Source organism: Colobus angolensis, unplaced genomic scaffold, assembly GCF_000951035.1.
Source record: "Colobus angolensis palliatus isolate OR3802 unplaced genomic scaffold, Cang.pa_1.0 Scaffold35, whole genome shotgun sequence".
Taxonomy (NCBI): Eukaryota; Metazoa; Chordata; class Mammalia; order Primates; family Cercopithecidae; genus Colobus; species Colobus angolensis.
The window spans coordinates 5,881,662-5,909,658 of record NW_012116821.1 but is presented as its reverse complement, the minus strand read 5'-3'; the positions used below and the strand labels follow the sequence as shown (position 1 = coordinate 5,909,658).

General features: G+C 41.2%; 1 protein-coding gene across 2 annotated transcripts in view; it reads right to left on the bottom strand.

The window, feature by feature from the left end:
- SLC22A16 (solute carrier family 22 (organic cation/carnitine transporter), member 16) overlaps positions 1-26,654 on the bottom strand; it is a 51,375-nt gene extending 24,721 nt beyond the window's left edge. The window contains exons 1-4 of one of the 2 annotated variants that reach the window (XM_011952792.1): positions 25,970-26,242; positions 24,960-25,025; positions 7,151-7,268; positions 6,789-7,054 (exon numbers count right to left, since the gene is read on the bottom strand). In XM_011952792.1, coding sequence (XP_011808182.1) covers positions 6,789-7,054; positions 7,151-7,268; positions 24,960-25,025; positions 25,970-26,043 — 524 coding nt within the window. In that variant the 5' untranslated portion in view covers positions 26,044-26,242. Of the gene's footprint in view, positions 1-6,788; positions 7,269-24,959; positions 25,026-25,969; positions 26,243-26,540 lie in introns of those variants that run through there. The other variant, XM_011952791.1, reaches the window with a different exon arrangement.
- Between the last annotated feature and the right edge of the window lie 1,343 nt (positions 26,655-27,997).

Here is a 27,997-nt window from a genome sequence, read left to right as displayed (position 1 = left end):
GCTGTCCTCTCTAGTGCCACTGACTGTGCCTACCCTTGGTTTGCGAAATATCCCGCTCATCTGGTTCTGCTTGTACCTCCTTGATGACTCACCTGCCTCAATGCTGGCACTCCCTAAAGTCCTCTGCTGCACACTCTGCCCTTGCAATTTCATCCACTTTCCTGGCGTGGATTCCTAAGTATGGGCTATTAACTCCCCACCCACCATCTGGCCCCAGTTGCTCTTCTCCACTTTAATGTCCTGCAGAGCTGCAATCTCTTATTGCTGTTGTAATTGGTATTAACTTTGAATACATCTTCACTTTGTGTTTCTTAATATAGGGACAGGATAGGACAAGCTCATTGGAATACATCCAAACATGTACCCTTCTCTTCTAAAGCTGCTCTCTCCTTAGTATTTCAATCCCCTTCCATCAGGCTTCTAAACCTTAATACATTCCTCCGCACCCTCCTGCATATTGGTCATGAAATTTTGTCAGTTTAGAAATGCTTCCCAAATATGCTTCATCTTTTCCTCCCTGTTTTTCGCATTTTCACTCAAGTCTTCACCATTTCTTACATAATTCATCCCAACAGCTTCCCAGCCGGTCTTCCTAACCTCGCACCAGTACACCTCCCACACTTCCTAGAAATGAAATAATCCCCATTGTGGTTTTGTCTCTTATCATTTCCTTTAACAATCTGCCCTTCTCTACTTCTGCCACACTGACTTTCCCACAATTCTCTGAACATGCCAGGTTGTTTCATGACACAAAGCTATTCCTTTCCCTTGGAGGCCTTCTCTATCTGACAACTTCCATTGATCATCCCTTGGAGTCTCATAGCAGAAATTCAGAAACAGTGTGATGCAGTAGTTGGGGATGCTGGCCTGGGCTCAAATCCCAGCTCCATCCCTTAATTTCCATGTGAACTTTCTGTGCTTCCTTTTCCTTATTGGTTAAAAAAAGGGAGGGGGACAATAGTGTCTATCTCTCAGACTTCTTTAAATAATTAAATGAGATGATATGTAAGACATTTAGAATAGTACCTAGTGTATAATAAAGTGTTCATAAATGTGAGTTTTTATTATTTTAAAAGCATTTACTGGCTGGGCACCGTGGCTCATGCCTATAGTCCCAGCAATTTGGGAGGCCAAGGTAGGCAGATCACTTGAGGTCAGGAGTTCAAGACCAGCCTGGCCAACATGGTGAAACCCCTATTCTACTAAAATTACAAAAATTAGCCAGACGTGGTGGCACATGCCTGTAGTCCCAGCTACTCAGGAGGCTGGGGCAGGAGAATCACTTGAATATGAGAGGCAGAGATTGCAGTAATCCAAGATCACACCACTGCACACCAGCCTGGGCAACAGAGCTAGACTCCTTCTCAAAAAGAAAAGAAAAAGAAAAAGCATTTACCACATTTCATTGAAATTATCTGTTTAAGAGTCTATATTCTCCACTGTTTGCTCCTTAAGGATGGGATCAAATCTTATTTCTTTGCTTTTTTATTATAATATTTTATACATATATAACAAGGCATAAAATATATACAACTTCAAGAGTAATAAAAAGTCAAATGTCTAGAAATCACAACCTAAGGCAAGAAAGAGATGATTGCCAGCCTCCTGAGAGCTTCTTGCAACTCTCTTGTGACTACAAATCCCCTTCCCCTTTCTAGGAGGAAACATTTTTCTAATTTTGGTGACAATCTCTTGTTTTTTGTTTCATTTTACAACTTTTATAAGCAATGCTAAACAATACAGGTTACTGTTTATAAACAGCATAGGTTAGTTTTGCTATTATGATTTTAAATTTTCTATAACAGGATAATACCACATGTATTATTTTGTGACTTGCTTCCTTTACCAAACATTATATATAGGAGATTCATCTAGGTTGTTTCATGTAGCTGTGGCTCATTCATTTTTATGCCTACATATCCTACTGTAAGAATATATTATAATACATGTGTCCACGAGACGACTGAAGGACATCTGGGTTGTTCAGAGTGCAGGGCTGTTAGAAACAATGCTGTGGGAGCACTTTTATGCATGTACCTCTGTGGACCTGTGCAAGAGCATGCTCAGGGTATATGCCCCAGAGCATGTGCCTGTGCACATCACCAACTCTATATGATACCAAATCAGTCTTCAAGGTTAACCCAACTTGGATTCTTAATTTGCATTCACACCAGCAGGATGAGAGATCCTATTACTCCATGTTCTCACCAACATTTAGCATTACAAGACTTTTGACTTCTGACAACTGGTCAAAAGTAAATGGTGTGATTATATATCACTGAGAGTTCATCTTTTCATTAGCCATTTGGATTTTCTTTTCTATGAAGTGACTTAAAATCTTTTTCCCATTTTTCTATTTGGTTGTCTTTTTCCCAGTGATGTAAGCAACAATCCTTTGATTATTCTGGACACTAATAATTTAGTTACAGGTAAAGCAAATATTTTTTCTCTCTTGTGTGGGCACATTCATATCTTTCCTCTTTTAATGGTGTCTTTTGGTGGGCAAAAATTCTTGTAATGAGGTCAAATTTATCCATCTTTTCTTTCATAGTCAATGCTTTTTGTGTTTTAAAAAATCATCCTTCCTTCCATTACGTTCTGAAAATATTCTCCTAAACTATTTTCCTAAAGTCGTATAGTTTTGCTTTTTCACATATGCACGTTTAGTCATTCTGGAACTGCTATTGTACTGTAAAATGTTAGAAAATGAATCCAATTGTATTTCCTTCTATATTGCTAGACATCTGTCCCAGCACCACTTACTGATTGATCCTTTTCCTGCTAATATACAATGCCTTATGTGTCTATACTTAGGTTTATGAATGCACAAGTCTATTCCAGGAGCCTCTGAAGGAGCCTCAATCTGTTTGTCTAGTGATATATCTATTTACTTCAATGATTTGATTCTTAAAGTTTATAATTTTCTCCACAGAGGGCCCTCCTCACTTTTTATTATATTTAACCATTTATATTTCATATTTTTAGGCTTCTGCAATGACATTTAAAATTGTTTTTGTTACTGGTATATAGAAATATAATTAATTTTAAATGCTCATTAATTCTAACAACTCATATGTAGGACTTTTTCATACAAAATTGTAATGACCACAAATAATGACTTTTTATTTCTCCTTCCCAATCATTATTCCTTCCTTGCTTCCTTTTCTTCTCCCTCTTTCTCTCTCTTTTTCCTTATAGCACTGGCTAGACTATCCAGTACAATGCTAAGTAGAAGACGTATTTCATACATCCTTGTCTGTTCCTAATTTCAAAGGAAAAGTTTTTAACATTTCAGAATTAAGAGCTGGGTGCAGCGGTGCATGCCTGTAATCCCATCTACTTGGGAGGGCTGAGGCAGGAGAATTGTTTGAGTCCAGGAGTTCAAGAACAGCCTTGGCAACATAGCAAAACCCTGTCTCTAAAAAAAAAAAGAAAGAAAGAAAGAAAAAAGAAATTAATTAATATTTTACACTTCACAATTAGGATATTCATGGTAAACCTTATTGCAGAAACCTTTTATCAGGTTAAAGGCATTCTTCTACTTTCAGTTTTTATCATAAATGGACTTTGAAATTCATCAAATGCTTTTCCTATAAGTATTGAGTTGATCGTATGAATTTTGTTCTCTAATATATTAATGTGGTAAACACCATTGATTAGTTTCTAATATTAAATAAATTTCAGATCTTTTCCCTTTTCAGCCTCCATGAATTTTAATCTCTCATATTTCCCACCTCTTTGTCTCTCTGAGCTTTAATATTGATAACTTTTTCTGAGTTATCATCCATTTCATGAATTTTTTTGTAGCTGTGCATGACAGGTTGTTAAAACTATCCAGGTGATTTATTATTCACCTATTTCACTTTTTATTTGTAGATGTCCTAGGTATTCTTCAATTTTATGTCAGTTTTAATACAATGTCTAGTTTTTATCAATATTTTTAAGCTTGTCTTCTATTTCTTTAAAAATAGTAAGTGTGGTTATTTTATTATTTATGCCTGATAATTCTAGTATTTGAAGTCTTTGTGCAGAAGTCTGCTTCTGCTGCCAATTGTTTCTGCTGATTCTCACTCATGGTCCCTTTTAACTATGTGTTTTGGTTTTCACTGAGCTACTTATTCGCCTTGAAAAATAATTTATGAGAATCCTCTCAAGCCCAAGATGAGGGTAAACAAAGAGTATTAAATTTTATTTTACTCTAAGTTAATGCATTAATCTGTATTGTTTAAGGGCTGCTGGCAAAAACACAAGATGGTTGGGTCAGAAACAAAGAACTTCATTACTTACTTCATTAGCAAGCAGCAGGGCAGCAGCATCTTTGTCTCAGTTTCTCTAATCCCCAAGTCCCACAATAAGCCCAGATGACACTTCACAGATAGTGGGTTGAATTAGAGAGGGGGAACATTGCATGTGGGGAATTCACTGGTTTGTAGCAAGCAGTTAGGAAGCCTACTCTTTGGGGCAGAGAGGGGACATTATCTCATCATATCAGTTAATTTTATGTTGCTGTAAAAGAACACCTGATATTGGATAATTTATAAAGAAAAGAGGTTTATTTAGCTCATAGTTCTGCACGCTGGGAAGATCAAGGGTACTGGCTTCCTGCAAGGGCTTTCATGCTACATCACAACATGGCAGAGAAGGTCAAAGGTAAAGCAGACACATGTAAACAGGGAGAAACCTGAGGGGCGTCCTCACTTTAAAACAATCCACTCTTGCAGGAACTAATCAATTCCTGTGAGAATTAATCCAGTCTTGTGACAGCCAGAACTCATTCACTCACTGCCATGAGAACAGCACCAATTCATTCAGGAGGGATTCGCCCCAGAGCCCAACCACCTCCCACTAGGCCTCACCTCCCAACACCGCCACACTGGAGATCAAATTTCAACATGAGCCTTGGTGGGAACAGACAGATCATATCTAAACCATAGCACTCATCTTTTAAGGTACTGGCTGCATAGACAGCTCTGAGAAATGACCCATAGAAAAAAGTGGTCAGGGACTTGCCATCTTGGCACATCCAGCAAGAAGTGTAGAAGACTACAAGAGGTGCAAGGAGGCTGTCTCTTTCAACAAGTTCCGCTGAGAGAATACAGACACTGGGAGTCTGTATAAAGGAAAAACCGTAAGCTAAAAGATTGGTTTGTCGGTTTTTCTGGAGCTCCCAAGTCATTTGAATTCAAGCTACACATCCAAATGAATACAGTTAACGGTATGCAAATTCTCAAGGACTTTAACAAATATATGTCATGGCTGCTCTGCCTATGGAGTGGCCCTTCTTTATTCCTTTACTTTATTTTTACTTATTTATATATTATTATACATATATACATCTCTGCATCTATCAAAGTGACTGTAAGTGTTCAATATATGTCTATATAACTATACCAAGTTCAGACAAAGGAACTAAATTTATTTTCAGTTAATGTATTTTGTACTCTGACCTTGTTATAAACATTATTTATATTCCATTTTTGTCATACAGCAAATGTATTTTAGTACATTTCATACATGTAGTTGCAAATATTTTGAGTTTCAAGAGTCAAGCAGTGAACACATTTCTACAGAAAAGGCCCAAGTGATAATTTGTGTAACAGCTTGCTGAATGAAAACACTAATACCTAGCACCTTTGAACATACTATGAGCAGTATGGCCCTGACCATGACAAAGCCCTATGATTTTTCTTTTGACATGTTTATCAGCCCCATTAGACTGGTATATCTCAAGGGCAGGGATTTCCGATCTAAGCTGTTGTCTTTAGGTCCTCAATGCCCACCACATGCCTGTAAAATCCACAACTATGGAGACCCAATAAGTTCATCTCTGTGCTTTGGTGTAGTCCATGTTCATACAGTGATAAAAACTTTGTTTATTTTAAGAATTACATATTCATTTTAATGTAAATTTAAAAAAATATATGGCCAGGTTATGCTTTGAATGATAGTATTCCCTCCAAAATTCATGTTGAAACTTAATCTCCAGTACAACAGTATTAAGAGGGGTGGCCTTGGGAGGTGATAAAATCACGACAGCAGAGCCCTTAGCACCTTTACTAAAGGGCTCAAGGTTGAAGGGAGCACTCTCTTGCCCTTCCATCCTTTCTTCCATGTGAGGACACTGCATTTATCCCCTCCAGAGGATGCAACAATAAGGCATCATCTTGAAAGCAAACAACAGTCTTCCCAGACAGCAATACTGCTGGCACCTTATCTTGGGCTTCCCAACTGCCAGAACTATGAGAAATAAATTTCTATTGTTTGTAAATTACCCAGTCTGTGGTATTTTGTCACAGCAGCACAAAAAGACTAAAAGAGGCTGTTATATCAAGCCCATAATTTTACAGATACACTGCTTAGAATCAGGCTACTTCTATTAAAAAGCAAGTCTATTTAAAGAGAAGAAAATATTCAAAGTATCTGTTGAGTGGTTATATGCCCAGGGTACTTTCGTTCTGTATTAACTTTGCAATAATCCTTTGAAGTAAGTGATATTATTTTTTATCACCAACTAATAGACGAAGACTCTGAAATGCAGGTAAGTTAGGCAATTTGCCTAGGGTTCACAGTTAATAAGTGGTAGAACCAGGATTTGGATCCAGGTATACTGTCTTCAGAGCCTATCCTTATCATTATACATCCCTAAATAATGGATCAGCATAGAGGTAGGTATTTAGACAGGAAGTATAAAAATGACAAGTTTTAAACATAATTCCTTGTCTCCCAAGAAAACCAGATAGGAAAATAAACCCTACACTAATGCAACAATCCTAAATATTTGATTTTACCTGTCAGAAAAGTAGCCAAAAGTCACTGATCCCAGGAGGACTCCAAACATAAATAGGGGCTGGATCAGCATTGCGAGCCATTTTCGGTCACAGACCAGGTTCCATTGGGTCACTGCAGTGCTTTTCCACGTGTTCTGGTTATATATGTAGCCATCCACACAAGGAAACTCTTTCTTACTGCCAGTGTATTCATAGTCCAAACTTGATGTGTTCTCCCTCTTGTTCCTGCTACACCTTGAGAGCTCCCAGATCTCACCATTCTGCAACTGCACCATAACATAATCTTTCTGGCCTAAAGACAACAGAGCCCCAGTGTCCTCCAAACTCCAATTAGTGTGATTGTGGAAAACAACCAGACTCACATTGCCTGGGGGCCTGCAGACATGACGAGGGGTGACTCCCATGAACACAGAAGCCAAGTAGTGAATACCACAAGAGATGTTCTGGAAGGCACATATGAAATAGAGGACTCTCTGGAATCTGCAAGAGAAGAAAAGCTAATTATTATATCTGGTCTATAGGCTGAAAAGGAACATAAGCAAATTCAAAGGGTCTCCACCATGTTTATCTTAAATTATGCAAATGGATAAATACAGAAATAATTATAGACATATTTATATCTATGAGTTAGTATATATGCATATATTACCTAGCTCCATCTACTGAGAAGGCCTAGAAGCAATGACATCACAATAGCAACAAGCACACCCATTGCCCAGATCTTAGTTTCTAAATACCATTCTCCAGTAAGAGGAGCCAGAAAAAGTGGCTGATTCTTTTTTTTTTTTTTTTTTTTTGAGACGGAGTCTTGCTCTGTCGCCCAGGCTGGAGTGCAGTGGCCGGATCTCAACTCACTGCAAGCTCCACCTCCCAGGTTTACACCATTCTCCTGCCTCAGCCTCCGGAGTAGCTGGGACTACAGGCGCCCGCCACCTCACCCGGCTAGTTTTTTGTATTTTTAGCAGAGACGGGGTTTCACCGTGTTAGCCAGGATGGTCTCGATCTCCTGACCTCGTGATCCGCCCATCTCGGCCTCCCAAAGTGCTGGGATTACAGGCTTGAGCCACCGCGCCCGGCAAAGTGGCTGATTCTAAAGCCAGGACAAAAAGAACACAAAATAAGCCTGGAATATCTTATAATACCAGAAAGTAAGGAAATACTCAAAAAACAAAAGGATAAGGGCATATGAAAGGGGCCCAGGTAGCAACCTGAAAAAGTTCCCAATGGTCAGTTGGAAGCTGAAACAATTTGAGCAACAAAATAAATGGCATAGTATATCCCAAAGCATGAAATAAATATACATGAATCCATACTGTGTGGTTAATTTTATGTGTTAACTTGACTGGGTTAAGGGAAGCCCAGATAGCTAGCAAAACATTATTTCTGGGTGTGTCTGCGAGAGTATCTCTGGAAGAGATTAGCAGACTAGTAGACTGAGTAGAGAATATCACCCGCACCAATTGAGGTGGGCATCCTCCAACCACTTGAGGGCTTCAATAGAACAAAAAGGTGAAGGAAGAGCAAATTTGTTCTCTGCTTGAGCTGGGACATCCATATTCTCCAGCTCTCAAACATCAGAGCTCCTGGTTCTTGGACTTTTGGAATTAGACCAAGGCTTACACCAGGCCTTCAGTCTGGGACTGAATTACACCACTAGGTTTCCTAGTTCTCCAGCTTGCAGACAGCAGGTCATGAGACTTCTTAGCCTTTGTAACCATGTGAGCCAATTCCTGTAATAAATCTCATATATATGTACGTATGTGTGGTGTTTGTGTGTGTGTGTGTGTGTGTGTGTGTGTGTGTGTATCCTATTGGTTCTCTTTCTCTGGAGAAGCCTGACAAACACAATACACCATACTCATATAAATAAATGAATGAAAAAATAAAAGGGGGAGAGGACACCAATCTTTCTTACATTAGAATTCAATTACTATCTATAGACATTCCTTCTTTCCAGGAAGTAGAGTTTAATTCCCGAAATTTACTCCTAGAGCGTGGGCTAGGCTTAGTGACTTGTTTCTAAAAAACAAAGCAGGAAAAGAGGAAAAATAGTAACTTTACAGTGGGGAAACCTAGAAACTTGGCAAACACTAATGTCACCGAGTGTTGAAGGTTAACATCCCCAGTGACATCATGTGGATATGCTGTATCCCTCCTATGATCTGATGAGAAGGGCACTTCATCGCTTTTGTTTTCTTTCCAAAAACCATAACCCTAGTTTAATAATTTTAAAAAGACCCCAGATTGGGGGTCATCTATAGGTTACCTGGCCAATATACCTACAGACTGTCAAGATCATAAAAAATAAAGAAAGATTGAGAAACTGCTATAGACAATTAAATGTAGTGTGGTGCTCTGGGACTGGATCCTGGAACAGGAAGAGGACACTTGGAAAAACTGGTGAAATTCAAATGAAGTATATAGTTAGTTAATAGTAATGTATTAATATTAGTTCCTTAGTTTTGACAAATATGTTATGGTAATGTAAGATGTTAACAATAGGGGAAACTGGGTGAGGGTCATATGGGGATGCTGTACTATCTGTGTAACTTTTCCATAAATCTAAAATGATCAAAAAATAAAAAGTTTACTTAAAATTTTTAAAAATGCAGTCTCCAAATTTATAGACTCAAACCTACAGCGACATATTTTCTGAAATAAAAAATTGCCTCATAAGGACAATTATGCCCACAGGACAACAGGATAGAACAGATAAAATTTGTATTACCTCACAAAATTCCAACCCCTGAAATTAAGAAGCATAGCAGACCTTTGAACAGGTAACTTAATTATTTAGATTGAAAACGGAATCAGTTCAGGCAATCACCAACATTCCTATAAAACCATTAAAATAGAAGGTAAGAGATAGGTCCTGTCAGATCAAACTGAGGTCAAATTGCACCACTGACACATGCAATCTCCATCATCCTTCTTCCTTTGCAGACCTGCCCACCCCACTGCATCCTGATGCTCCCTCTCACTGGAAGATGCTTCTGACCATCCCTCAGCTCATCAGTTCCCACACTTTTTGGTCTCAGGAGCCTCTATATTTTTCCAAATTTTGAAGATTCCAAAATGCCTTTCTTTATGTGGATCATATTTATCTCCATTTATGTATTAGAAATTAAAATGGAGAAGGAGAGGAGGAAAAAGAGCCAGGGTCTTCCAGGGAGCCCAAAGTTAGAAGCTGGGGCAGAGAAAAGGAAAACAGAAAGAATCTGGCACAGACTGACCCCTGAGGAGCCTGGAGTCTTACAGAAAGGGTAGATAGGTGTGCATCCCTTCGCACCTCACCCCATAACAAACTGCTGAATACCAAATTGTGGGAGAGCTCCCTCTGCCTTCGTGACCCTGGGCAATGCTGTCAGTGGTAATTCGGGAACTTCTTGAGAATAGAATACCAGGTGACCAACTCAGGCAGGTGTGCTGGCACTCCCCTCAGGCCTGAACTGAGATGGTGGGCACCATACTGGTTGTGCACCTGTTCTGAGCCACTGCCCTGCCCAAGCAACCTCAGCCTTTGTGATGTTATATCACCAGATACCCCAGAAACATACCCCACAATCACTCTGACTTTGGCAACCATGGGGGACTGGCAGGACCCTGGGGAGCTGCAGGAACCCCAGAAATCTAGCCCTCAGTGCTAGTTGCTTGTAGGGGAGCAGGGAGCACAGCCCACCAAAGTGCTCCTTGGGACAAGGAAATGCAGGCACAGCACCAATTTCTGAAAGGGGCAGTAGTAGCTAGGAAGGGACATGGAGAGGGGAGTATTTCCTACTCCACCCATTCACTGTTGCAGATGCAGCAGAAGTTTCCCTGCTGGGAGCTGGCACTCATGCAATTGAAGAAAGGCTTTCTAGCACTTTTCACAGCAGCTGCATCCCCACTGAAAGTAAGGTGGTACTGCCTCGTCTTTCAGAAAAAGCAGGGCCCATCTCCTGCTCCCTACACAAAGTAGCAATGTCCCTGCAATAGAGGACAGACAAGTCACAGAGCTGACTGTTCTGGACTGGGGAAAGAGGCTCTGACCCAAGGCCATTTTGGTGGTAGCCACAATGGAAACATTCTCACAGACCTCAGGAGTGGCCAGGAGCCAAAGGACAGTGTTTATATGAACTGAGGGTTACAAGTGCTGCGAAAGGGGCATGATAGGTAGTGGATCATGTTCCTGCCTGCCCAGGATGAGGAATTGGTGCAGCCCCCTGCTGGCCCCTACCCCTGAGACCTCAGCACACCCGTCAAGGCAGGGGTTTCCACTCACCATCAGATGACCTGAGGGTGAGCTAGCTCTTCTTACCCTTAAGCGACACTTACTGGACTAGAGACTGAACTGCATCATCAAACAAAAAATCTGCTGTCAGAAGAGCGCAGTGCTAGTATATGAGATAAGCTTCTTGAGACCTCCACACTCCTAGCCCTACAGAAGATACTGTGTCAGCTCATACACCCTATACATCACTACAACAAGCAGTATCTGGGAAAGCGACCACACAAATGATATCCATAACCAAGGAACCCATAGAGACCCTTGGTCCCCTAAAAGCCCCCAGAAACAAAGCCAAACAATCATACACAATATATATTGCAGCCACACCCTCAAGGGAAAAAAGAATACAGACTTTAAAAGTCTCATTCAAATGTTGGCAAATTAAAAAATAGGAAGCAACAGCTCAGTATTTGTCCATTTTCACACTGTTGATAAAGACATATCAAGACTGGGCAATTTACAAAAGAAAGAGGTTTATTCGACTTACAGTTCCACAAGGCTAGGGAGGTCTCACAATCATGGCAGAAGGCAAGGAGGAGCAAGTCACATCTTATGTGGATGACAGCAGGCAAAGAGAGAGTTTGTGCAGAGAAACTCCCATTTTTAAAACTATCAGATCTTGTGAGACACATTTACTATCATGAGAACAGCACGGGAAATACCTGCCCCCATGATTCAGTCATCTCCCACCATGTGCCTCCCACAACACATGGGAATTATGGGAGTTAAAAGATGAGATTTAGGTGGGACACAGAACCAAACTATATCAAGCTCCTTCAGATGAGAAGGAATCAGCATAAAAACTCTGGCTATCCAAAAAGACAAAGTGTTTTGACACCTCCAAAGGATCACACTAGCTCTCTAGCAATGGATCCCAACTAAAATGAAAATTCTGAAATGACACATAAAGGATTCAAAGTATGGATTGTAAGAAAACTCACTGAGATGCAAAAGAAAGTTGAAAATCAACCCCCAAAAACTTAGGATATGAAAGATAAAATAGATATATTAAACTTTAACTATAGTAAAAGACTAGACCAAGTAGAAAAGAGAATTTCAGAGCTTGAAGACCACTCTTCCTATTTAAACAAGTAAAACAAAAATACAGAAAAAAGAATTCTTTTAATGAACAAAGTCTTTGAGAAATATGCAATTATGTAAAGGGACCAAATGTATGACTTATATGTAATCCTGAGAGAGAAGAAGAAAAAGTAAGCAATTATATTTAAGAGAATAATTCAGGAAAATTTCCCTGATCTTGCTATAGAGGTAGACATTCAGATGCAAGAAATTCAGAGAATATCTGGGAGATGCTATAAAAGATGAATGTCACCAAGGCATATAGTCATCATACTATCCAAGTTTAATGCTAAAGAAAAAATCTCAAAGGCATCTGGAGGGAAGTGTCAGATCGCCCATAAAAGAAATCCTATCAGACTAATGAGACTTCTCAGTGGAAATCTTACAAGCCAGAACAGATTGGGGGCCTAGGGGGCCTATTTTTAGCTTTCTTAAAGAAAAAAAAAAAAAGCCTGCCAAGAATGTTTTATCCTGCCAAATAAGCCTCACAAAGGAAGGAGAAATAAAGTATTTCCCAGAGAAGCAAACTCTAAGGGAATTAATCACCACTTGACCAGTTCTATAAGAAATGCTTAAAGAAGTTATAACCATGGAAATGAAAGGACAATACTTGCCACCGTAAAATCACATATAAGTACAAAGTTCACAGATCCCATAAAGCAATTACACAATTGAGACTACAAGGCAACTAGCTAACAAAACTCTGACGGGAACAAAACCTCACATATTATTATTAACCTTAAATGTAAACAGCCTCAATGTTCCACTTAGAGGATATAGTTTAGCAAAATGGATTTTTTTTAAAAAAAGACCCAACAATCTGCTACCTACAAGAGACCACCTAACATGTAAAGATACCCATAGCCTAAAGTAAAGGGGTGTAAAAAGATATGTCATGCAAATGGAAAACAAGAAGGAGCAGGAGTTGCTCTTTTTATATGAGATAAAACAGTCTCTAAAGTAACAACAGTTAAAAAGACAAAGAATAGCATTATCTAATGATACAGGGTCTAATTCAACAAAAAGATTTAACTATCCTAAATATATATGCACCCAGTATCAGAGCACCCAGATTTATAAAACAAATACTACTAGACTTACAAAAAGAGATAGACAGTCATATAAAAGAGTCATATAAAAGGAACTTCAATACCATATTGACACGAATAAGCTGTCGATGACAGATCATTGAGCTTGATCTGTTGCTTTGATTATGCAAACTTGACCAAATGGACTAAGAGACAACTACAGAACATTCCATCCAACAACCACAGAATATACATTTTTCTCATCTGTGCATAAAACATTCTCTAAACTTCACCATATGCTTGCCCACAAAGCAAGTCTCAATAAATGAAAAAAAAAAAAAAAAAAGAAAAGGTCAAAATCATATTAGGATCTTCCTGGACCACAGTGGAATAAAATTAGAAATCAATACCAAGAGGAACTCTCAAAACCACAGAAGTACATGGAAATTAAACAACTCACTCCTGAATGACTTTTGGGTTAACCATAAAATTAAGGCAGAAATTTAAAAAATGTTTTGAAATGAATGAACACAGACACAACATACCAAAACCTCTGGGATACAGCAAAAGCAGTGCTAAGAGGAAAGCTTATAGCATTAATTGCTTAAATTGAAAAGACAGATCTCAAATTAACAACCTAATGCCACACCTCAAGGAACTAGAAAATCAAGAACAAACCAAATACGAAACTAGCAGAAGAAAAGAATGATAACAAAGATCAGAGCAGATTTGATCTCAGTTAAATTGAAACCAAAAAAATCATACAAAGGATCAGCAAAACACAAAGTTGGTTCTCTGAAAAGATAAACAAAACTGTTAGATGGCTAGCTAGATTAACAAAGAAAAAGAGAAGATTCAGATAAGCACAATCAGAAATGATAAAAGTAACATTACAACTGATAACACAGAAACACAAAGGATCATCAGAGACTACTATGAACATCTCTCTGTGCACACACTAGAAAACCCCGAGTACATGAATAAATTCCTGGAAGCATACAACCCCTCAAGAGAAATAGAAATTCTGAACAGACCAATAACGAGTAATGAAACTGAATCAGTAACAAAAAAAATATAACAACTATGACAAGAAAAGAGCCCAGGACCAGATGGATTCACAGCTGAATTTTATCAGATGTACAAAGAAGAGCTGAAACCAATATTATTGAAACCACTCCAGAAAATTAAGGAAGAGGAATTCCTCCATAAATCATTCTATGAAACCAGTATCATAATGATACCAAAATCTGATAAGAACACAACAAAAAGAAGAAAACTACAGGCCAATATCTCTGATGAACATAGATACAAAAATCCTCAACAAAATACTAACAAACTGAATCCAACAGCACATCAAAAAGATAATCCATCACAATCAGGTGGGTTTTATTTTAGGGATGCCAAGATGGTTCAACATATGCAAGTCAATAAATGTGATTCACCACATAAACAAAATTAAAAACAAAAGACATAAGGTCATCTCAATAGATGCAGAAACAGCATTTGATAAAATCCAACATCACTTCATGATAAAAAAAAAAAAAACTCAACAAACTAGGCATCAAAGGAACATACCTCCAAATAATAACAGCTGTATATAACAAACCCATAGCCAACCTCATACTGAATGGGGAAAAGTAAAATGCATTCCTCTTAAGAACTAGAACAAGAGAAGGATTTTGCTCTCACAGCTCCTAAATAGCATAGCACTAGAAATCCTAAACATAGCAAATAGGTAAGAGAAAGAAACAAAAGGTATCTAAATTTAAAAAAAAAAAAGTGAAATTATCTCTGTTCCCTGATAACATAATCTTATACCTAGAAAAATCCTAAAGATTCCTCCAAAAGACTCCTAGACTTGATAAACAACTTCAGTAAAGTTTCAACAAACAAAATTAATGTATAAAAATCAGTTGCATTTCTATACAACACTCAAGCTGCAAACTAAATCAAAAAGTCAATCCCATTTATTATAGCCATACAAACACACAAAATACCTAGGAATACACTTAACCAAAGAGGTGAAAGACCTCTAAAAGGAGAACTACAAAACACTAATGAAAGAAATCAGAACTGACACAAAAAAATGGAAAAACATCCCATGCTCATGGATTAGAAGAATCGATATCATTTAAATGACCATACTGCCCAAGGCAATCTACAAATTCAATGCAATTCCTATAGAATCAGCATTGTTTTTAACAGAATTAGAAAAAACTATTCTAAAATTCACATGGAACCACAAAAGAGCCCAAATAGCCAAAGCAATCCTAAGCAAAAAGAGCAAGGCCAGAGGCATCACATTACCTGACTTCAAACTGTACTACAAGGCTATAGTAACCAAACCAGCATGGAACTGGTTCACAAATAGACGCACAGGCGGATGGAACAAAATAGAGAATCCATAAATAGAGCCACATACCTACAAGCAAATGACCATCAACACAATCAACAAAAATAAGCAATGGGAAAAGGACTCCCTATTCAATAAACGGTGCTGGGAAAACTGGCTAGCTACATGCAGAAGAATGAAACTGGATACCTATCTCTCACCATATACAAAAATTAACTAAGGTTGAATTAAAGGCCTAAATGTAAGACCTGACACTCTAAAAGCACTAGAAGAAAACCTAGGAAAAACTCTTCTGGACATTAGTCTAGGCAAAGAATTTATGACTAAGTCCTCAAAGGCAAATGCAACAAAATCAAAAATAGACAAATGGGAATTAATTCAACTAAAAAGCTTCTGCACAGCAAAAGAAACAATCGATAGAGTACATAACCTACAGAATGGGAAAAATATTTGCAAACCAAACTATGCATCCAACAAAGAGCTAATATCCAGAATCCATAAGGAACTCAAACAAATTAATACAAAAAATAATAATAACCCCATTAAAAAGTGGGCAAAGGACATAAACAGACATTTTCCAAAAGAAGACATACAAGCAGCCAACAAACAGGAAAAAAATGCTCAGTATCACTAACCATGAGAGAAATGAAAATTAAAGCCACAATGAGATATCATCTCATACCATTCAGAATAGTTATTATTAAAAAGTCAAAAACAACAGATATTGGTGAGGCTGTGGAGAAAAGGGAACACTTATACACTCTTAGCAGGAATATAAATTAGTACAACCCCTATGGAAAACATTATCAAGATTTCTCAAACAACTAAAAATAGAACTACCATTTGATACAGCAATCCCACTACTGGTTATTTACCCAAAGGAAAAGAAATCATTATATCAAAAAGATCCCTGCCCTTGTCTGTTTATCACAGCATTATTCACAATTTGCAAAGTCAAAGAATCAACCTAAGTATCCATCAATGGTTAACTGGATAAAGAAAATGTGGCATATATACACACCATGGAACACTATGCAGCCATAAAAAAGAATGAAATCACAACCTTTGCAGTAACATGGATGGAGGCTGGAAACGACTATCCTAAGTGAAATAACTCAGAAACAGAAAACTAAATACTACATGTTCTCACTTATAAGTGGGAGCTAAACCACAGGTACACATAGACATAAAGATGGAAATAATAGATACTGGGGACTCCAAAAGGAGAAAGAGAGGGAATAGGGATGAGGGTTGAAAAATTACCTATTGGGTACAATGTTCACTATTTGGATGATGGGTTCACTAGAAGCCCAGACCACACCATTACACAATATACCCATTTAACAAACCCACACATGTACCCTTGAATCTAAAATGAAATAAAATAACAAAAATAAAAATAAATGCAATTCCCAAGGCAAAAGAAAAAGGGTTGGAAATGGAGAAATTTTTAAATGCTCAGTAATCCATTAAATTTAATAAATTCATTAGATATTAACATTAAATAACATATAGTGTTCCAAACAAAATGAAACGTAATTAGTAAGAAGAGTGGCACTGTTCCACAGTTAATACTTGCATTAATAGAAGACAGCTGGTTTCTCATGTCTGTGTCTGCATTCAATCTGATGTGTTATTACACATCATCTAGTCTCTGGAAAACTCTGCTGTACTTTCATGAGAGAATGAGAGTTTTTTAAAAGACAGCTAATATCTTAGTATTGCTAGGAAAAAGATTTGCCCTTGCAGACTTCAAAGACCTACAAGAACTCTCACGTTTTGAGACCTACTGGTCTAGCCTATTCCTCTCACACTCCTCTCTCTCCACGTTTTTTTTTTCCCCTCCAACCTAAATACCAATTTTCAGTCTCTTTATTCTTCACTGCCAGCTTCTCTCAGTCCTGTCTTTTTACTTGCTTCCCCTTTTCCCATGCTCACTCATTTATGCATTTTCTAGTCCCCGTTTTTCCTTCTCTTCTATGAACACAATATGCAGCTGAAGTACCATTCTGTTATTTATGTTGATTTTTTTAAAGAACACCAGGTGAATGTTTTCTATTTCTCTACCAAACCAACAACAGAAGTCCTAATAAAAAGTTGAGTTAAAGTCTCATCAGAGCAGAAACTGTGGTTCAGCCACTTTCGTATCTCCTGTAGCACCCAGCACAGTGTGTAGTGCAGTGGCTACAGAATGCTAGAGAATACCTTGGGCTGAAAATGAACAGCCCTGAAATTTACTCATGCTCAGTACCCTGGTAAAGAGAGATGTTCAATAGGCCAGTGTATCCAAAAATTTAGCCCGGGTTTCCCATCAGTTGAATTTTTAAAAGTGTGTGTGTGCACAGATGTGCATGTCGACATATAAAGTGAACGTATCTACACACACACATTCATATAATGCTAAATTAACATATTATGTATATGGAAATATAAACTTCCATTTATACGTATTGACTTTTATACACACATTCATATATAAAATGGGTGTTTTTTTGGTGGCACTCCAAGGGATCATCTCTACCCTCCACTGGTGAACACATGCCACTTTGGAGACTATCGCAACCTAGTGACCTCTCCAAGTCCTCACAGATAACTGCCAGGCTGGCATGAACAGCCACCACTCCTCACTTATCACAGAACCTCATGTGGATAAATAATAGGTTGAATGGAATTAATTTCAAGTCTTGTGGCTATCAGGACACCGCAGGCTGGTCATGCTGGCCACAGTTTCAAAACTGAACTCTATCTGTGGCACTGGCCCTGGTAGCTAGCTAGTCCACAAAAGAAAAATACAAAGCAAAATGCAGGTGGGAAGTAAATAGTGTTCTTCTAGCTCCAGGATGAGAGAGAACACACTAATTCCTATTCTTAGGGTCTCTTTGGGATGAGCAGCCAAGAGAAGAGCTTGGAGCCCCAGTGCTTGATGGGCTAATGGGAGCTAGCTCTGTTTTTTCCATGAAATATTAACATGTCCCTGCCAGCAGTAAAATGATCAGAAATCAGGCTGGGCATGGTGGTTCATGCCTGTAATCCCAGCACTTTGGGAGGCCAAGGCAGGTGGATCACCTGAGGTCAGGAGTTTGAGACAAGCCTGGCCAACATGGTGAAACCCTGTCTCCACTAAAAACACCAAAATCTAGCCAGGCATAGTGGCATGTGTCTGTAGTCCCAGCTACTCAGGAGGCTGAGACAAGAGAATTGCTTGAATCTGGAAGGCAGAGGTTTCAGTGAGCCAAGATCACACCATTGCACTCCAGCCTGGGTGAGCGAGCAAAGCTCTGTCTCAAAAAAATAAAAATAAAAATAAAAAATAAATAAAAAAGGAAATCAGCCTCAGTCCATCCTAGAATGAGGGGTTGGGCAGGAAGAGTAGGCTGAGAAGACAGGCTTGTGTTGCTCTTGCTCAAAAGACCCCACAGGCTAACATCTTGGCTTGAAGATGAGTGATGCTGACCCTCATACCTCCAGGCCAGAATCCCTCGTCCCCAGCCCCTGCACTGGTTGCCATGTCACCACGGAGACTTGGGGTTGTTATATTGCCTGTGGCCTCAAGGGGGTGAGCACCTGGCATGGCTGATGGGTCACCTGCCCTTGGGAAGCAGGCTTGTCCATTCAGGAGGTGTTTCTTCCTTCCCTGGCATTTTCTCAGTAAGAATCTTCCAGTCAATAAAAATGGCTCTCTTAAGAGACTCCTTGACCCTACAGTGCAGTACAGTCTGCTTCTATTGCACAGATTGTAGATGGGCCTCATCTTACACAGCAGAAGCCAATTCTCCCCTCTCCACTCTACTCTGTTCACACCTGCCTGTGCTGTACATAGCAGCTTATTCAGCATTGTCTTGGTCACTGTGCATATTCTATAATACTAACCTCTTAGGCTGGGCGCAGTGGCTCATGCTTATAATGCCATTTGGGAGGCTGAGGAGGGCGGATCACTTGAGGTCAGGGTTTCAAGACCAGCCTGGCCAACATGGTGAAACTCCATCTCTACTATAAACACAAAAATTAGCCAGGCATGGTGGTGGACGACAGCAGTCCCAGCTACTCAGGAGGCTGAGGCAGGAGAATCACTGGAACCTGGAAGCATAGGTTGCAGTGAGTCAAGATCGCGCCACTGCACTCTAGCCTGGGCAACAGAGAGAGACCCTGTCTCGAAAATAAATAAATAAATACTAACATCTTACATTGGATCATACTTTAAATTATGTTCACACTCATTATCTCATTTAATCATCTCAACATACATCAGAGTTTGTGAGCCAGCTGAACTGTACAGACAAAAAAAATCTTTGCTTAGTGAATCGCTGATGTAAATAAAATGGAAAACTAATCTTGCCTAAGAAAACAGTTCATATGCACTAATTTTTTGTAAAATCAAGCACCTAGGTGTCTCTGCTTTGCTAAAAGACATTACACTAGTGGGTGTTACTGTCTGCTTTTGATAATAATAAAACTTGACTTCCCTAAAAGTAACCAGTAGTCAACATCACAAAGATATCAACTACCCCAAAGTTAATTTATAAATTTCATTTTCAGCGCTGTCTATAACTGCAAAACATAGAAAACTGAAATGTCCATTGGCAGGAGACTGGTTAAAGAAATTATGGTGAAAGTATGATAAAAGTATAGATACTCCTAGGACATCCCAGAGGGAAAGGGTAGCATGTAGTTTTTAACTAAAGGAGCATTCCTAGTCTGAGAATCCCCCCATCCAGATCATTACAATGTGGCTTGTCATGGACCACCATCTACCCACTAGACACCATGGCAATAAGAGGCATGAAAAATCAGGTCTTCTTGAAACTAAATTTTGTCGAGGGCCTAAGGAGCATCCTATAATAACAATCCCATATGAATATGACTGGAAATAGAACATAAATCATGTATGTATGGTGCACATATTTATATTCTTTGACTCCCATCCCTGAAATTTCAGCTCAGCAAACGACAACACAGCCCCTGCAAACAGCAGCATGTTTAATTTGCCTAAAGTCTACCTGAGGCATTTGGGTTTATTCCCTAACTAGTCTCACTACCTGGAGCAGCTCCACCACTGAAAAGCTCATGTTCTGCTATGACCTCCCACCCTCTTACTTCCCCCGTCCTTCCCACTGACCCCATTTCCAGCACCATTCAGGCGTCCAGTCTTCAGATCCTACCAGCTTCTTCAGTTTGTTGCTACCTTTCTGGCCTCAGTTTTTTCTTCCTCAGCTAGCTGACCCCCACAGTCATCACCAGAACTATTCTCTCTCTCTTCCCCTCTCCTCTCTTTGTCTCTTTTTCTCTTCTGCACACACACACACACCCACACCCCCACCAACACATCACCCACCCTGGCAGGCCTCTGAAGCTAGGATTTGTCTTTTCTGACCCCCTCTTAGCAATTGTGATTCAGGAGGTCTAAGGTGGGGTCAAAGCCTCTACAAGCTTAAGAAGCTTCCTAGGAGATGCTGATACGGATGAAAACATTGCCCCAGGATATCTACTTTTCTGGTTAAACTATGTACTGATACAAGGTTTGACATTCAAAATACTGGATAATTGTTGTGGAGCAACTGAAAAACCAATAAGTAGCCTATGAGGGTGACATTTCTTATAACCACTTTGCAAAACTATCTGGCAGCTGACCACATGCACCACCTGTGACATCATCTCCTAGGTATATACCCAGCGAAATGCACACACAAGTAGAGCCCCCACACCACAAAACAACGTTTCAGTCAATGATGAACCACATATACAATAGTGGTCCCACAAGATTATAATTTTAATACTGTATTTTTACTATACCCTTTCCATGTTTAGGTACACAAATACTTCCCATCATGTTACAACTGCCTACAGTATTCAGTACAATAACATGCTGTACAGGTTTGTAGTCTAGGAGCTGTGGGCTATACCATAGAGCCTAAGTGTGTAGCAGGCTGTACCCTCTAGGTTTGTGTAAATATAGTCTGTGATGTTTGCAGAGCAACAAAATCACCTAATGATGAACTTCTCAGAAGTATCTCTGTCGTTAAGCGATACATAACCATACCCTAAAAGACAAATGCGAGAAAGGCAACTCATAATAAGCCCAACCTGGAGACAGTCTAAATGTCTGTTGACAGTAAATGAATGAACCGTGAAATATTCGTGCCATTAAATACTAGGTAGCTATGAAAATCAACTAACTACTGTGACACACAATATGGGTGGATCTCACAAACACAGTGTGGAACAAAAGAAGCCAAAGGGCATGTGCTTTTTACCCCAGTTATGTAACATTTAGTATGGTTGATATAAGGACAGTAGTGAGCTTGGGGGACAGGGATGGAGTACAGTTTGGGAGAAGGTGTAAGAGGAGATAATTTGGGCAGGGGTAACATGGGTGTGTTCACTGTATGACAACTCATCAGGTTGTAGATTATGGTGCATACTTTTCTGCATATATGCAATATATCAATTTAAAAGTTTTCTATCTACAGGGCCCAGGGAGAGGGAAAAGTATTCAGCGACACCCCTGCTGAGGCACAGCTGGAACAGGTGCCAAGGCATGCCTAATCTGTCCACAAGGCACTGGCCAGCTGGACTGCAGCCCTGGATGGCCACCTGATCCATATTGACAAGGGGGCATTTTCCCTGAGCAACAGATTATCTACCCAACTTCCCACTGGATGTCTCTGCCTGGAATTCCCACAAGGAACTCAAGGTAAACCAATCTCAAACTGAGCTCGATATCTAGGCCTGCCCCACCTGGAGGGTAACTTTCTGAGTTTAGGGTACCATCACCCACACAAACTAGAAATCCTGGGCACGGGACATGGGGTGGGCTAGGAGGGGCATGTGGTCCCTTTCACTTCTCCTTCATGCCTTAGGGCCAAGAGGTCCCATCAACTCCGCCTGCTAAAACTGTCTGGTTCTCCCTGCCCACACTCCCCCTGTCCAGACCCTCTTTCTCTCTCACCTGGGCTCTTATCTAGGTCTTCACTGGCCCCCTTGCCCCACTTGCTGCCCCTCCAATCCACCCTCTGCACTGCAAAGTAATCTTCTGATACCCAAACTCTGCAGCATGACATACAAAAACACTCGTGGAGATGACTGTAAGCTTACCTCCTGCCTCTCTCACTCTCATATTTTATACCCCAGAAATAATTAACCACTAAGTGGCCCCCAATCAAGCCATGCTAGTTCACATAAACACACTTACCATGTGCTAGAAAGGTCTTAAGCACTCCTTCAATTCAAATTTCCCTTTCCCTGTTGCAAGAATAATTTCTTGAGAAAGCAAACCCCATGTCCTTAGGTGTCTAGCATTCTAACACATCACTCTCTCCTTTACAAAGGTTCTTGGCCCTCAGAGGTGTCATGCATGTACCCAACCTAGGGGTCCACCAGGACAATAGGCTTATAGATACGACATATGAATGGAAAAAGAATCACACAAACACAATCGGCAGAAAACCCAGAGGCGAGGGAAAGCAAGGGCGGCCAGAAGCCCCAGGCAATGGGCCCATGCAATCTGGGTGACAGATGAAGAAAATTGCTTTCAGTCCTAGATTATATCATTCCGCATAACAGCATAACTGGTGGAGCCCATCGTGGTTAAGAGCATGGATTCTGGAGCCAGACTGCCAAGGTTTGATCTTGGCCCTGTTACTTACCACCAGGGACCATGAGCAAGACCCTTATCCTTTCTGTGCCTCAGTTTCCTCATTTGAACAATGGGCTTTGTGGGAATGAAATGAGTTAACACCTGGAAAGCACTGTATGGCACACCATAGCTGTATATAAATAGTAGATGTTATGATGTTCATATGCTGACGTCCAAAAAGAGCCAGAAAAACTACATATTGAAAAAAAAAAAAAAGACATCCATGAAGGTCTGCCACAGGCTCCACATTCCAACGCTAAACTTTTAAACCATCTCTCCTCTTATCCCAGGACAACTAACTCAGGGATTCAGGTTCAGGTCCTCCCAACACAGGTGCCTAAATCTCAGTCTCCTCAATTTCTTTTCATATGGAGCTTCAGCTGTGAAGTTTATGGAACTATGATATGGTTTCAGGAGAAATCCTGGAATAGTATTTTAGTTCTTCTCAGGTATCCTGTTTCCCCTTTTTTTTTCTTTTTTTTGAGACAGAGTCTCGCTCTGTTGCCCAGGCTGGAGTGTAGTGGCACGATCTCGGCTCACTGTAAGCTCTGCCTCCCGGGTTCACGCCATTCTCCTGCCTCAGCCTCCCAAGTAGCTGGGGCTACAGGCACCCGCCACCACGCCCAGCTAATTTTTTGTATTTTTAGTAGAGACGGGGTTTCACCATGTTAGCCAGGATGGTCTCAATCTCCTGACCTCGTAATCTGCCCACCTTGGCCTCCCAAAGTGCTGGGATTACAGGCGTGAGCCACTGCACCTGGCCTGTTTTCCTCCTTTTCAAGGTGACTAGAATAGTGCTTCCTTATTCGAGAAATGATCAATGAGAAATGAGAGGTAATCAGGGTTGTCTACTTTAGGGGTCCCCAAGCCCCGGGCTGTAGACCAGTACTGGTCCATGCAGAAATTGGGCCACACAGTAGGAGGTGAGCAGTGACCAGGGAGCATTATTATCTCCTACGTTCCACCTCCTGTCAGATCAGCCACAGCATTAGATTCCCACAGGAGTGTGAACCCCATTGTGAACTGCCCATGCAAGGGATCTAGGTTGAGAGCTCCTTGTGAGAATCTAATGCCTGATGATCTGAGGTGAAGCAGTTTCATCCTGAAACCATCCCCTCAACCCCACCACAGGTCTGTGGAAAAGATGTCTTCCACAAAACGGGTCCCTGGTGCTAAAAAGATTTGGGACCACTACACTACTTAACACTTTCACTAGGTTCCCTTAAAAAGAGGACTAAATAATCATCGCAATAACTTTCTTTTCTGTTTATAAAGAATAGAGACCAATTAGAACAAATATCTGAGAAAAATGGGGTACTGTGTTACAGTCACACTGTTTTCACCTTCTACTGTATAAGCATTGGTTTGTTACCCTTTTCCCTCCTGTAAGCTGCTTTCACAAGTCAACCCTGACCACCAATATGGGAACTCGGGTAACAATAATCATCATGACTTACTGAGAACTTACTGAATAATAAGACTTTTGCATACATTATGGTGGGCAGCTAAGAGCTGTCTCCTCAAACCCATTTGCCCCGTCTTCACCATAGTGAGCTGTCACCATGGATGAGCAGCTGCTCCAGGCACAGACAGGGAGCCCCATGCCATGGATGGCAGAGCTGCCCCATCTGCCAGGGCCCCTGAATGGCCTTGTGGCACAGATCCTGCTGTGGGCAGTTCAACTGGAGAGTTAGAAACTTCCAGTTGAGGAATCTGTTTGATAGGGTACCTTAGTCAAACACCAGCTAATATAATTACCTCAGCTAATCCCTAAAAAACACAGGGGACCTAAGGTGTTAGTACCACCTACCTCATTGAGTTACTGTGAGGATGAGAAACTGCATGCAGAGTCCTCATATACACATTTTTACTACTCCTATTTGAAAACATTTGTACTGCTATTATTAGCCCCATTTTATGGATAAGAAAGTGGTAAATAATATGCTCAAGACCATATAGTTAATGTGTGGTAGTGCCAGAATGGGAACTCAGACATCCAGCCTTAAAACTGATCTTTTAACCTCTGTGCTATTCTGCTTCCAAAAGGATGACATGAGATCATACATAAAGAGCTTGGCCCAGCCGCAGGGGCCATCACCTAACCATGCTCAGGAGTGCATCATGGTTGAGAGTGTGGGCTGTGGAGGTGATGGGCATCCAATGGCATCCAATTCTGCCCTGCTAGTATTAGATTTATGCTTAGGCAGAAACCTTGTTTTTCTCATCTGTGAAAAGAGGGTGATACTACCAACCTTATCAGGCTATAGTGAAGATTAAAGGAAGTAACACGTACCGACGGCTTATGACCAAGCCAGGCACAAGACAGCGTTCAATGATGAAAGCAGAAGGAAGCAGCTGGGGCTTCTTGCCCCTTTCCCCTGTCCTAACAGCTCTTTTTTGCAGACACTGGGAATCAAAACCAAAACGCATACAACCTTCCACCTTGAAATACAGCACTACATCATCTCTTCGCTAAGCCTAATTCCCATTTTCTGGATAGGAAACTGAGACACAAAGTATCTCCAGAATCATATCAGAGGTAAGTAGCAGGCCAGGATTCAGATGCAGCTCCAAATCCCCGGCCATCACGCTGCATGGCCCCTCACCCGGCTACCTCTCTTCTCAAAGCACTCTTGAGTCAGATAAAGGAGCTCTGTCCATAAATGAACGAACGGATGAATAATTTAAAAAATTTTAAATCCATTTGACAAATGAAAAGAGGGCGTAGGGAGGTAAAACGTGGTTCCACCATGTGTTGGCTATGAGTCCTTGACCCCGCCAGCTTCAGTTTCCCAATCACTAAAATAGGGATTTGAACACCTCCTTTGCAGGGTCCCGGTGAACATCAAATGAAGAACTGTGTGTAAGCTCTCGGTACAGTGTACCTGGCACATATTAGGTTTTAATAAACGGCAACTAACTCTGACTAACGGTTGTCGCTGGGGAATACCTGCCAGGCACAGAGGGAGGCCCTACGGCGGCGCGGGGCAGAACGGGGCAGCAGCCGTCCAGGGAAGTGAGAAAAGGGATTAGAGGGATTAGGGAAATGGGCGGCCAGGCACAGGCACCCCCTAAGCGTGCGATCTGGCCCCTGGGGGGCCTCTAGCATCAGCTGCCGCGGAGAGCACCCAGGTCCCACGTGCCCGGCAACAGGCGCACCCTGAGCGAGCCCGGCGCCTCTGATCACCATGCCAGGCCCCGCTGCCAGAGTCCTAGGGGACAAGCCCAGCTCGGGGCTGATGTCTGGACGCCTGTGTCCGGACTGCGCGGGGAAAGGAGGGAGTGGAGATGTTTTCGGATCGCGAGCGTCGCGCGAGAACCCTGCCGCAACCGAAACAGACCCCTTGGCGCCGCCTCCCGCGTGGCGCCCCCTCCCCACCCCGCCCCCTACCTGCCGAAGTGCCCCACGTGGTCATAAATCCACTCGAAGTGGCGGGACCCCATGGTGCTGCCGTGCACTGGGCGCAGAGTTAGCCGAGCTCCGGGGGCTGCGGGTAGCACGCCCCGCCCCGAACCTCCCCGCCCGGCCTCCTACGCTCCCCGCGCGTCCCAGTGCTCGGTACGAGCGCGAGGCTGTACTCCGTTCCTCCCTCCGTCGCTCGGTCCCTCCGTCCCCTCAAGTATCTTCGTCTTTTTCCCGCCGCCTCGGCCTCCTCCCCGGCGCCCTGTGGTCCCGGAGCCGGCGGTCGCATGGTGCCCGCGCCCCCAGCCCCGCAGCTCTCCCGCCCGCCCCGCCCCGCCGCCAGCCTGGCTCTTGGCACCGTATCCGTGGGGTCGTCACGCTCGAGTATTTCAATATACTATTAAGGAACAATTAGAAATTGGAATTTTTTAAACACTGTTTTCTTCTTTTTTTTTTTTGAGATAGGGTCTTACTGTGTTGTCCAGTCTGGACTGCAGTGGAATGATCATAGCCTACTGCAGCCTCAACTTCCTGGGCTCAAGTGATCCTCCCACCTCAGCCTCCTGATTATCTGTGACTTCAGGCATGCACCACCATGCCCAGCTAATTTTGTAAATTTTTATGTATTTTGTCTTTTTTCCCCCTTTTTGTAGAGAACATGGTCTCGCTATATTGCCCAAGCAGGTCTCAAACTCCTGGGCTTAAGCTGTACTCCCACCTCTGCCTCCCTAAATGATAGGATTATAGACATGATCCACTGTGCCTGGCTATTTTTATTTTTTTTGTAGAGAGGAGGTCTCGCTATGCTGCCTAGGCAGATCTTGAACTCCTAGGCTCAAGCAATCTTCCTGTCTCAGCCTCCCACAGCCATGCTGGGATTACAGGCATGAGCCACCAGGCCCAGCCTAAAATACCATTTTCAATAGCACTAAAAATATACTTAGGGATAAATCTGACAAAATATGCGAGATCTGCACACTGAAAACTAGGTATGAACATGTATTGTGCAACTTGCTCTTTCTCTTGAACATCTGTTTGTGAAATTCATCCATATTGATACATGCAGCTCTAATCCTTTGTTTTTCATCACTACATAATATTCTATTGTCCCAGTAAACCACAATTCACTTCACCATTTTCTTATTAATGGATAGGCAGGTTATAGCCAAAATTTTACTACAGCAACACTGCTATAAACTGTCCCTCTGTACATATTTGTGAGTTTTTCTAAGGCATATCTCCAGGAGTTGCTGTGTTATATGCATATCCTATACCACAACAACTCCTGGAGATAGACCTTAGAAAAACTTAAAAGCCAAATTGCTCTCTAAAGTGATTATACCAATTTATCTTCCAATCAGGAGAGTATGAAAGTTCTAATTTCCCCACATCTTTGCCAATACTTGTATCATCAGACTCTTAAAGATTAGTCTGTTTAAGGGATG